The sequence below is a fragment of the Bidens hawaiensis genome, unplaced genomic scaffold (assembly GCF_021521415.1).
Source record: "Bidens hawaiensis isolate Kalapana, Puna unplaced genomic scaffold, B.hawaiensis_p1.1 tig00039487_1, whole genome shotgun sequence".
Taxonomy (NCBI): domain Eukaryota; kingdom Viridiplantae; phylum Streptophyta; class Magnoliopsida; order Asterales; family Asteraceae; genus Bidens; species Bidens hawaiensis.
The window spans coordinates 79,520-91,866 of NW_027496940.1; the positions used below are offsets into that span (position 1 = coordinate 79,520).

Below are 12,347 nucleotides of genomic sequence, written 5' to 3' on the forward strand. Positions count from 1 at the left end.
AGCCACAGAAGGGAAAGCTCGTGGAGGATACAGAGAGGGGATTGAGAGCAGATGGCAAGCCATGGATGGTGATGAAGTACAAGCCGATCTGATGCATCAAGGAGGTTCCAATGAAGAATATGCCTCAAGATGTGTTGAAGAATCTAAAATGGTGGTACGTTGATTGCCAGACTGCTGAAGCCGTGATGGAAGACGAAGATGAACAAGAAGTGCTGAGGGTGTATGACTCGATGCATCTTGTTAACTTATCGAAAGCTGATTTGCAAGCGTTGAACGAAAAGAAGATATTCTATATTCCTGCTTGGAAGGATGAAGCAAGGAAATATCAGCGAGTAGTCACGGTGTGTGTTAGAGAAGGAGTGCACGCATGAAAGATACAGGATTACGAGACAAGAGCTGAAAGATCAAGATATGAAGCTACTGCCAAGGGGGAGTCTGTTGGTGCATAGATGTCAGTAGTTCATATGTATAAAGTCTGTAATCGAGTCTGTAATATTGTTTATGTAATTGTTTGTGTAACAGCGAAGTTGTTGACAAGTTCGCTTAGGCGAACTTGTTAACCAAGAGAAGTTGTTGACAAGTTCGCCTAGGCGAACTTGCTCAACGAGCGAAGTTATTGACAACTTCGCCTGAGGCGAAGTTGTCGTGTATTTAAGTAACCTACGGGTTACTGTTTCAGTGTTGGTCATTTTAGGTTTTGGTTGATCGAGTTCAGTTACGTGTGAGTCTATTGACGTGAGTCTGTAAGCATCTCGGTTTGAGTTATCAATATAACGTGTGGTTGTTCGTATTGTGTGTACGTGTGTTCGTGAGCTAATATTCTACGTCCGTAACGATCTACACAGGGATTCCCCGCACCTGTGTATATCGGGATATCTCGTGTGATCCGTCCAGGGAACCTACAATATCAACAACGGCTACAAGACTCGTTCTCCCGCTTATCTCGCTACTGGACGGCTATTGGCACGTGGTCAAAGGTCGTGGAGCGGCTAGTGGAAGACTTCCAGATAGTTAGGGAATATTGTTAGTGATATTTTCTTATTTAATTGAGCAATGATCGAGTAGAACAAACACATGTATGATCACACACACTAGAGGAGAAACAAGCACTCTCTCTATTCACTAGCTTACTTTGTAATCTTGATCATTTACTCCACAATGATTGTAACACCTTTTTTATCTAATATAAACGACGGTGATAGTTTTCACCGTCCGGGGGGGTTTTTGTGCCGGAGACCACGATAATCGCATACTCATCGACCAAAGGTTACCTTGTTGATCCTTGACCGAAAAGATTCAACCAACGATTACTTGATTAATCCTTGATTGATGAGATTCGACCAAAGATTACCTTGATAAGTTTTGACCGAAGTAAGACTATCTTGGTTAAGGGCTTTTTCCCTCGTGATCAAACCTTTGTGTTCCCCAATATTACGATTACACGTTTGTCATTATCGAGTTAGCACCTTACCTCACTTAACAAATTTGGATACTCGATCCTTAACAGATTTTTATCCAAAACAGTTTCTCCACCAAATTGACATCAAATGTCAGGATCCCATTCGACACTCTTCCACGCTTTTTGATATTACCACCCACGTCTCCGGAGAAGGAAACATGTCCCCCATTAAACGGTGTAAAGTCGAACAGTAAGAACTCGTCTCCCATCATGTGTCGGGTACAACCACTTCTAGTTACCAAATACTGTTGACAGACCTTCTTAACTGACCCTACACACATTAGAAAACTAATTAGACATGGGTTCCCGAGACTTAGTTGTCTCGGGAAGGTTTACCACACAGTTAACATCTTTTATTGCCGTGTCATCAATTATGAAGTTTTGAGACGTGTCAGAATCAGAAGAAAAGTCCTTAGGAACCCATGCATGGGCAGGTTTCCTGGTTTGGAAGATTCTCTTGACTGTCTTCTTCTTGGTTTCAAAACAAAATTCTCAGATTTTTCAATCTTTGGATTTCTTTTGTTGTTTATTTTTGGTGAATTCCTTGACTTTTCAGTCTTAGAATTCCTTTTTGCTCTCTCCTCTTTGGTTATCCAAAAAGGCGGTTTACTGTTTTTCTTATTTCTGGATTTCACATCCATTTCACTAGCAGAACTATCAGATCAATCATTTCTTGTTATTGAGCTTGGTGTATTAAACTGACTGTTCATTTCTCGTTGCCTTCTATGCCATTTCTTGCAATGTTTTGCAAGGTGAGATGGGTTACCACACACATAACAAAGTTTCTTTTTGTTATCCTTATAGAACTCGTCAGAACTATGATACATTGGTTGTGGTGAATAAGGTGATGCTTGGAAAGGGACAAACATGTTATCTGACCTATAACCACGGTCATCAGAAACATTTGAATAGAGGGATTTGATATAATCTTGTTGATTACTCCCATAGTAGTTGTTATCATATTGATTATAAAGTTGAGGATGATAAGCTTGATTGGTTGACTGATAAAAAAATTTTCTATGTGGTGGAACATATTTACATGAGGTACTTGTTTTTTCAATTTCAAAACAAGTTTCTTTAATTTTGTCTCCCTACACTTTACAATCACTTGGTGAACAACTAGGTTTGTTTGTATCAACAGACACCATTTCATGCACATCTCTATTATAAACAATCTCATTAAAAATAGTTTCACAATCACTATCAGAAGTAGCAAAGTCATTTTCATTCACGTCATCAAGAGCAGTGCCAACATCAACACTCTCAGAAATTACATGATTGTTCAAAATATTTTTCAATGTATTATTATTATTACTATTACAGACCGAATTAATAATAAATGATTTTAGATTCAAACATGAATCAAAAAGTGAATTTAAAATCTGTTTGTCTCCAAAACCCTTGTTTGTTTCCACACAATCACTTTCTTTTACACGACTTGTCGAAGAAGATAAATTACCATTAGGACTAATTGATGGAATAATTGGATCAACGGTCTTGGGAATAGCAGGAGTAAATGTCTTTGGTTTTGGAACATGACCAATACCATAGACTATCTCATCCTCAAGTGGGGTATTGAAACTAAAGTGAGGAAGGCTAGTATAATTCTTATTAAACAGAGGTGAAACAACAGTATTATCATAGCCTGTTCCAGTCTTTTGTCTCACCCCAATCTGTGCCCCCAATTATCCCATTAAGCTTATCATAAGCTAACTCAAATTTTTCAACAACTATTTTACTTTGGGCCAAATCTAGCTTTAATTTGTCAATTTTAGCATTGAATTCAACAACACGTCTTTCATGGTGTTCAACTAGTTTTTCAGCTTGGCAAAGTGTTTCATTAAGTTTAGCCATATCATTATTTTGAGTTTTAATCCTAGTGGCATAGATCTTTTCAGCTTTGTTAAGATCATCATCCTGACATCTAAGGCTAAGATTTTCATCTATAATGGCATCATTATGAGTTCTATAGTGCATAACTTTATCAATACAAGATTGTGAGCAAAGTTTGTGTACCTCGGGAATGATAGAGGTAGGTGCAGGTGTTCCAGTAGCAGGATTTGATGAGGTGCTTGCTTGATCAGCGAAGGCCATTCCAACAAATGTCAGAGGATTCTTCAGCTCCTCAAATTGGTCGTCCTCCCAATCTGGTTTAGTAGATTCAACTGTTCTTGTAATCATGGCCTTTGAGCTTGACTCGAAGTTTCCCTTAGATCCACTTCCTTGTCCGATTCTTGGGATTCTTGACTTCGAGGATTAATTTGAAACATGCCTTTTATCATGTCTCTTAGCACCCTCGTTGTTAGACATCCCGTTGATCTTGACGTTATCAACAGCAATAGGAGGATTGGTGCATTCTCTTGCAAAGTGACCTGCTCCATTGCAGTTGTAGCAACGCATCTTGTCTTTCTCAAACCCAATATTCTTTCCATCAGCATCTTTGAAGTTGTTCTTCCCATACTTTTTCATGAAATTTGTAGCTCGGAGAACAGCCATGACCATCTGGTACTTGATGTCCTTTTTATTGAGATTCTTCTTGTTGATCTCGGGAAGATCTCCTTGCTCAAAAAGATGAAGAAACTTTCCTTGTAATAGCTCTTCATGGCTTGCCATAAAGGCATGAAACAGGGCCACATTGGAGTCATCAGGTGAAATGGTTTGAGGAGCAGAGTGAGCTTGATTGCTTGTAGGTTTCTTGATTCCATGAGCTCTTAGGGCTTGTGCCACGACCTTGTCAACTTCATCTTGGAATGAACTTGAGCTTGATGATGCTTGAGGAGCAGCAGAGGTCTTGAATGCAGAGTTAGTAATTTGAACAATAGGGTGTGATTTACTCAGAAATGTTGTACTTATACCTAATCCCGTCGATATCCCAGCTTGATTAAGAGAACTAATATGATTTCCCATCTTCAAATTGTCATCCATCTCAAATGACTTGATAATGGAAGTCAGGTCAGCAAGGGTGGTGATTTGAAGGTTAGTGGTTCTCTTGATTGTGATCACACTACTGTTCCAGGCATATGAAAGGGAGTTGAGCAACTTGTCATTGATTTCAATCTGATCATAGTCAATAGCAAGGCTTTTGATCTTGGTAGTCAAGGTCTCAAATCTTTGAATAAGATTAGCAATTGATTCTCCTTGTACATAATTGAACATGTTGAATTCTCCCTTCAACATTCCCTTCTTGTTGTTTCGCATCTCAATGTTTCCTTCAAACTTGTTCACCAAAGCATCCCAAAGACCTTTAGCTGTGGTGTGATCCCTCAAGGTTAGTGCAATTTCATGTGAGAGGCAAACACAAAGAACACTGAAGGCCTTTTGATCATCACGAAAACATTTTCTATCATTGTCATCATAGGCAGTTGCAGGCTTAGGAACTTCACCATCAGCAGTAGTAGATGTGGGATTATATGGACCTTGCTCAAGGGGTCTAAGAAGGTTATAATCAAGAATTCTAATTTAGTTCTTAAATCGCCACTTGAATTCCTCAGAATAATTATCCCCATTCATCAACTTAGGAGGCTTGTTGGTAGGACTAGCCTCGTTCTCAAAGATCATGTAACCTCTTACAACATCATTTTAACTTCTTCCATTGGATTGGCCATTGCTTAAACAGCTTCAAGATCAAACGCAAATACTCTCTGATTCTGCTGAAAAACACAATTACAAAGTATTCGAATGGAGTGTAATCGAATACAAAGTAATCGAATGCAGAGTAATCGAATGGATAAGCAGCTTCTGAGAAAATGATTAAGTATAAAGTAATCGAATGGCTTGATAATCTAATCGAATGGATAAACCTAATAGAATGAAATTATAATCTAATCCAATGGACTAATCTAATCGAACGGGGATTCGATTAGAATGTAATTTAAACTCGATTCGATTACACTGGAGATTCGATTAGATCACTTTTGGACTCGATTCGATTAGGCTTACTTGATTTGATTTGATTATCCTGAATTCGATTAGATTATAACTTGGATTCGAATCATATGGACGATTCGATTTGAATGCACACTTGATTCGATTACAAACTATACTTATGGAAAGTACAATGTGTACTTTTCTGTCACCTTTTTCAAGATTGCCTTTCATATGTATGTCACTTCAATCACTGTTGACCCTTTATGGATCTTAACAAACACCCATATTTCAACACCTCTTTAACACCAATTTTTGAATTTTTGAAGCTATAAACTTTGAATCTTCACAAGTCAACACACAAACTTTAACACCCGAAGATTAAACACACTATATTATGAACTTTTTGAACACTTTGGTGGCTTGAACAACCCGTAACCCACAAGAACTGCTTGAAAATCCGTCTTCAACACAAACAAGACCAAAATCCAAGGTTGTGACCCAAGATCTACAACTAGTAGAGCCCGAAAGCTCTGATACCAATTGTAGGTCCCGTGACCGGATCTAACAACACTAATACTAGTTATCTTGGATCAATCTATTCACTAGCTAGCGGAAATCACTAGTGAGGACCGAGATCTCGGATCTTGTTTGGTATGTATTATTGCCGAGAGGATAAGGGAGTGAAGAGAGAGTTTATGAGTTGTTACAAGATAAGATTTGACAAAGGTTATGTGTGTATGAGTTACACACTCTAGATATAGTGTGTAAGCTCATACACTATTGTTCTATTATTCACGCCCCATTTGGCTCAAAAACAGTAGATTTTGAATCCAAACATACAAAAGATAAGTCTAACAAGCTAACAAATACATAAACAATACATTAAATACAAATACGAAAGACTATAAAAAAATGGGCCTAATGAGGCTGTCTCCGGTGGTGGTCAGCGGTGGGGGAGACGTTAGGATGTATAGCAACAAAGGCTTTTATTATTAATAAAATGCATTTTATTGTATTAATTATTTTACCAACTAATTTATTTTTGTATTTCTTTTTTCTTAACTAAGGGTATTTAGGTAATTTCATTCCAATTTAGAGAACATAACTAACAAAGATAACAAATTGTTAGAGTTGGATTATTATCGGTAATAAAAGTGAAAGTTGGGATTGTTAGTAGTCACATTGTTAGTTGGGATTAGTTAATAGTTTGGATTATTAAAATCCAATTTTCCTTATTTTTTAAACATCTTAGGTAACATAAACTCACCATTAGTTCCTCATGTGAGTGGTACATAGGTGGATTTAACGTTATGAACTAGCTGAGTTAGGGCAACAAGACGAAACATGTACGAAAATGTCAACATAAAGAACGTGCAGTATAACTTCGTACTTAGTTAAAAGACACCTCCCAAAAATTGATATAAACTTAAAGAACAGAAAGTCCAATTCACTAGAACGGAAAATGGTCCAGGAGATGGACACCATCGTCAAATGGTCGTTAAGGTATGTTTTATGGGATAAATAAAGACTTGGCAACCACATGTTTTGGCATATATGATATGACTATGATTCTGGTTTTTCTTGTCAACTTTAACGTCATGTCTTGTTTACTCAATTCCACAATGTTACGCTTAAAAATAATTTTTAAGTGTTGAGTATTGATACCACATATTTATTTTCCTTTTTTACTTATTTTTCATGTGTAATATATGAAAAGTAACTTCAACACGTCTCACATGTTTAAAGAATGCCCTAGATAAAATTAATGATCTTAGGTCCGCAACTAATTAAGACTAATGGTGAATAAAGTTTCAAAGCTTAAATTACCATACGTTTTCAACTATATTGTTTTCTTCTATGTTCCTTTCCTTTTCTCTTTCGTATTTTTGTATAGATGTGGCTACTTCTTTGAAGAAAATTTATTTACCATCACTTGATTCACTTTGTTAATATACAATCTTGTATAACATACGGTTTGTCATAGGTGAAGTTTTCATCTTTCAAATATAGTATTATTGTGAGCACATACCATTTGGTGTAACGCCCACCTTTTAGAAGACTCCTTATGAAAATAAATGCGGAAGAATTTTGTCCCAATTTTTCAAACGTTTTAACAAATTAATATGATGAGTTTATTTACTAAGGTTTAAAGTTTAAACACATGTAATAAAAAAGAATTAAGACATTTGAACCCAAAAAACATAATGAATGAGAACCCAACAAGTTTAGTTAAAACGATCCAAAATATAAGGGAGCCATCGTATACAAAAAGAACATGTGTAATTAATCTTCCTCGAGACCTGATCACGACCACAAACAAGCTTCAATTTCGAACCTTAATTTATGTACATTAAATACACATTATAAGAGCATCTAAGCTATTGCGTATGATGTGTGTTTAATGCGTAAGAAATAACATTGCATCGTATCAGATGACCCGCACAAAAGTTGACCCGAAATATAATAAGCCGGTCGGCATATCATACACCTGTCACCCATCTGGTTCAGTGTATATCACCAATGTATACAGCGGGCTATGGCAAATGGTGTTGTAGGCTGGTGTATAATATGCCGGTCATTGTATTATACACACCATGTAAGTCAATTGGGCTTGTTTTACATCTTTAAAGCTGTTTATATCCAATTTGGACCGGAATACACTTGGATAGTTGGATAGTCCTTATTTTAAGTTATAATAAACCAACTTAATTCAACATACCATGTCTTAGTCAAGTCTTTTATTCCAAATACCATTTGCATTTTGATTTAACTAAAAGCTTTTCATAACTCTTTTGGAATACACTACAACAAGCGTAGGTAACACAATCACCCGTGCGACTCATTCATTCGGATTATTCACGCAACTACTCATGTGATGACATTAGCCATCACTGATGACCTTTAGTATTGTATGAACATCAAAGTTTTACAGTTATTAAATTGTTTTATTATAGATAGTCTATGCATTTGTTAAAACTTAAATATATCAAAATAAGGCCGTGATCAAATCATAATTCATATGATTTAGGTTTATGCTTAACAGGCCCTAAATTAGTCTAGTTTTTCTTCTATAGAACTCATAATATAATCATATTAACCATTTATACAATATACATGTACCTTGCAAGATTTAAACATCCGACCTTGTGTACGTCTCAGATAGAGGGATGAAACCTTACCACCATAATGTCACATCTATACTCCCATTAACCTATTAATCATCTATATAATGGCTCATAATATAAGATACTCCTATTAACCTCTTAAGTAAATAGGAGATACCTTACAATCATGATGTCTTTTGTGGACGTCTATTTATACATATGTTTCCCTGCTACCTAAATCGAATCCAAATATCTAGGGATTGAGTTCTAGTCACTCGAGAGTCGAGACATGTTTGTGCATCTATCTTTAGTGTTGATTTAGTGGTTAATGATTAGCCATTTTTTTAAACACGCTTCTAAATTGTAATCATTTGAATCTTGCACTCTTGATGTTATGGTTATCCCATTAACAAGTGGTCATCAACCATAAAACACCATAGTGGCTTAAAATCATATATTAAAACTGTTAAAAGGTAATACAAGACTTCATACAAATGATTAGGAAACCTTTTAATAGCAATAAATTAGTAAATAATCCTGAAATTAAACTATAATAAATAACAATTTAGAATAAAAAATGGTGAAGATGAAATATATGACCGTAAGTATATCATTATGATTTATGAAAGCAGAATAAAAGTACAGCAATATTTTCATCTTTCTTGTGGAAAACAAAATTTTAGCATTTATTTACACGATTTCACTAAACTGTCATTACCAATATCCGAGTCAACTCAAACAACACTCGGTACTTGGCATAACAAAACAGGATGTACAAATGCCATAATCGGACTCAACCCATTTACCCAGGCATCCACATAAAACTTGGCCAAACCGGGTCGGAGTCAACTGACCCTGAACGAGCCTTTAAGAGCCCCCAAGCCCCATCTTTTGTAAAGCCTCTCGTGTCCTGCCCGTAAAGGAGTTTGACCTTACTACTTGACTCGCATAGTGCTTACCTTTCGGGTCAATGGTCAAATAATCTGTTAATATTTTCTTTGGATTATTTTCAAAGCGTGCAGGTGAGAGACTTGGTGTGCTGAAAGCCGTTTTATAAGGCGTGGTAACCGTGTATGGTTTCCCGACAATGGCTTTGGTGACGGCTTCACGGTTTGACATTGATGAGAATTTGTCAGAATGTCGTGCCAGGTCAAACAACACTCGGTACTTGGCATAACAAAACAGGATGTACAAATGCCATAATCGGACTCAACCCATTTACCCAGGCATCCACATAAAACTTGGCCAAACCGGGTCGGAGTCAACTGACCCTGAACGAGCCTTTAAGAGCCCCCAAGCCCCATCTTTTGTAAAGCCTCTCGTGTCCTGCCCGTAAACGAGTTTGACCTTACTACTTGACTCGCATAGTGCTTACATTTCGGGTCAATGGTCAAATAATCTGTTAATATTTTCTTTGGACTATTTTCAAAGCGTGCAGGTGAGAGACTTGGTGTGCTGAAAGCCGTTTTATAAGGCGTGGTAACCGTGTATGGTTTCCCGACAATGGCTTTGGTGACGACTTCACGGTTTGACATTGATGAGAATTTGTCAGAATGTCGTGCCAGGTCATCAACATAGAGTAAATCATCAATGCGTGCGGTTATATTAAATGCTAGGCTTTCCAATACCCTCGAGTAGCTCTCCAATATCGATTTCCCAACATCCTGGTTCACATAAAATTGATATTTTAAAATTCTAAAACGATATGAAACCATGTAATAATTTGTAATAATTAATATTCATACCTTGTTATATTGGATTTTACTCATGTCCAAGGTGGTCTGAGGAAGGGCGGGGAACCTCTGTTTCAAGCAAAGCAAGAGGGTTTCAGCTCTATCTGCTAACATTTCTCGTTTGTCCACGTCAGCAACCATATCCTTAACTTTGTCCCATGATGACCTGGAGAATGACCGGCTCACCATGTTTGCAGGCGGCGGCTTTGGGGCGTTTTTTCGTCTCCATATGTAGATCGAGGCCTCTACGCGGTTAGCAATCTCAAGTGCTTGATGCTCGGAGGATAAATCAAGGCAGTCCAATAAACACTCGGGTGAAAACTGATCTGATGAAATGTATCGATAAATAATATCACCTAAACTACCTCTCGCGTTCTGCAAAGAGAAGAAAGACGCATTAATAATTATACCAAATTTAACTTTGACTTTCGGGTCAAATATGATACCTTTGGAAGGGCATCCAAGAATGATTCAGGGACATCAATATCGGCTAACGTAATGCTGTTAATAGCCATTGCAGCTTTTAATATCTGGTTTGTGGAGTCGCGTTTATTTTGCAAATATTTTCTTGCGGTCTCACTCAGGCCGCCAGCAGGGACACGGGGAACAGGCAGCCACCATTTTTCCTTTTGTCGTGGGACCACTTTACCAAACGAAGATGAACTGTCGGTTTCCAAAGCTTGAATCCCTTGGTCAACATACCAGAACTCCATTTTTTGAAAACTGTCTAATATTTCCTGTAACACAAAATCGCATTCTTTAACTTTCTACAAAAATTGATTTTACCACAAAAAGGTCAAACAGAGATAAGAACTGAGAATCTCACAAGAAGCATGTTGTCCAATTTACGAAGAGCCGGGAGATTAACATAAAGATCGGACCGAGGTCTACTAGTCATGACCTATAAAATCATATCACAAGAAACCAAAGAACAAATTAAATACAGACTACAAGGACTAGCATTACTTTAAGCACTAGAACTAATAAAAACAATAATTTTGACCTCAAGTTTACTTCCATCCGGATACGTTTGCCACGAAGGTATCAACTCGACAATGTAATCACTTACACATAAAAGCCATTCAATTTCTCTTCGCCACATAGATTTCTTTTCAGGGCACAAAGGTTCAAGCCTCCATATTTGTCCAAAAAGTGTGGCTGAAATTTCAAGAAATTTACAAAAACAAAACATTATTCAAAGAGTTGTAACTTTTTAAAGAATCAACTATTATGACTTACCACATAGATTCGTAATTGCGTTCGAGATAGCCAAAGCTGTACAAACACCATTCCCACAACCAGACATATCTTCACCAAGCAACAATTTTGAGAATCTTTCCTTCATCATCTCAATCTCTATCATTCATCAACATAGATCACATCAAACACGGTGATATACCGATATCAAGAATTCTTTAAACTTGTAAACTGGTGTTTGGATGTAAAAATTAAAACTGATTATCTGATAATATTCGGCAAACACACAATAAAGACCCAAATCAAAAAAATTAACAATTGCTTCACTTTTAACAAGTCAGGCATTTCATCAAACACCTGGTGGGCATCCCAACAAATACTAAAAAATAACAAATTCAACACTTGATTACACATAAATTAAACCAGTACCTGAGATCACTGATGCCCCTTGTTTCTCCGAATCATTATCACAATGTGGGTTCTTCTCTTCAACTGAAGATGAGTCATCAAAACTGGTAATATGTTGTTCGTTCATGAAATCAGAGCTTGAGCTACTATTATCTTCTTCTTTTTCTTCACGTGTATCCAAATAAGCCCTACTAACTTCTTTCTTCCCAAAATCAACAACAGTATAAGGTGAATTACTATTACAATTATTATTATTATCATCATCGTCATAAGCGGAATTATTGACCACCATACCGAATCCTTGCAATGCAAGATCCATTAATCAATCAATTACAAGTGTAGGGTTATTGGAGATTGATCCATTGTATTGTGGTGTTATATAATCAGTTATCAGAGATGGGTTGTGTTGGGTTGCTTGAATAAGGTTGGTTTGGTTGCATAATTATGTGTGATGATTTGAAATTTTGTACTCCAAGTAATAATAATCCTTGAGCTTAGCCCTCTACTCATTATGATTTTTTAATGTTCATTATATTTCTCACCAAACCATCCTTTTATTCTACATTTCGGTTTTATTAC

The 12,347-nt window shown here is 36.8% G+C and overlaps 1 protein-coding gene across 1 annotated transcript; it reads right to left on the minus strand.

Moving 5' to 3' along the window:
- Positions 1–9,693: 9,693 nt before the first annotated feature.
- On the minus strand, positions 9,694–12,116 carry LOC143591241 (rop guanine nucleotide exchange factor 7-like). The gene is made up of 7 exons (XM_077071504.1): positions 11,790–12,116; positions 11,403–11,519; positions 11,167–11,321; positions 10,990–11,064; positions 10,610–10,900; positions 10,176–10,538; positions 9,694–10,094 (listed from the first exon to the last, which is right to left on the minus strand). Exons 1-7 carry the CDS (start codon positions 12,085–12,087, stop codon positions 9,714–9,716), a joined length of 1,680 nt encoding a protein of 559 aa, XP_076927619.1. The 5' UTR covers positions 12,088–12,116; the 3' UTR covers positions 9,694–9,713.
- Between the last annotated feature and the right edge of the window lie 231 nt (positions 12,117–12,347).

Coding starts and splice junctions, on each gene's coding strand:
- LOC143591241 (XM_077071504.1), bottom strand. CDS start 12,087: ATGGATCTTGCATTGCAAGGATTCGGTATGGTGGTCAATAATTCCGCT. Junction 11,520..11,789: donor AGGGGCATCAGTGATCTCAG/GTACTGGTTTAA, acceptor GATGAATGATAG/AGATTGAGATGATGAAGGAA. Junction 11,322..11,402: donor CGCAATTACGAATCTATGTG/GTAAGTCATAAT, acceptor TTGAAATTTCAG/CCACACTTTTTGGACAAATA.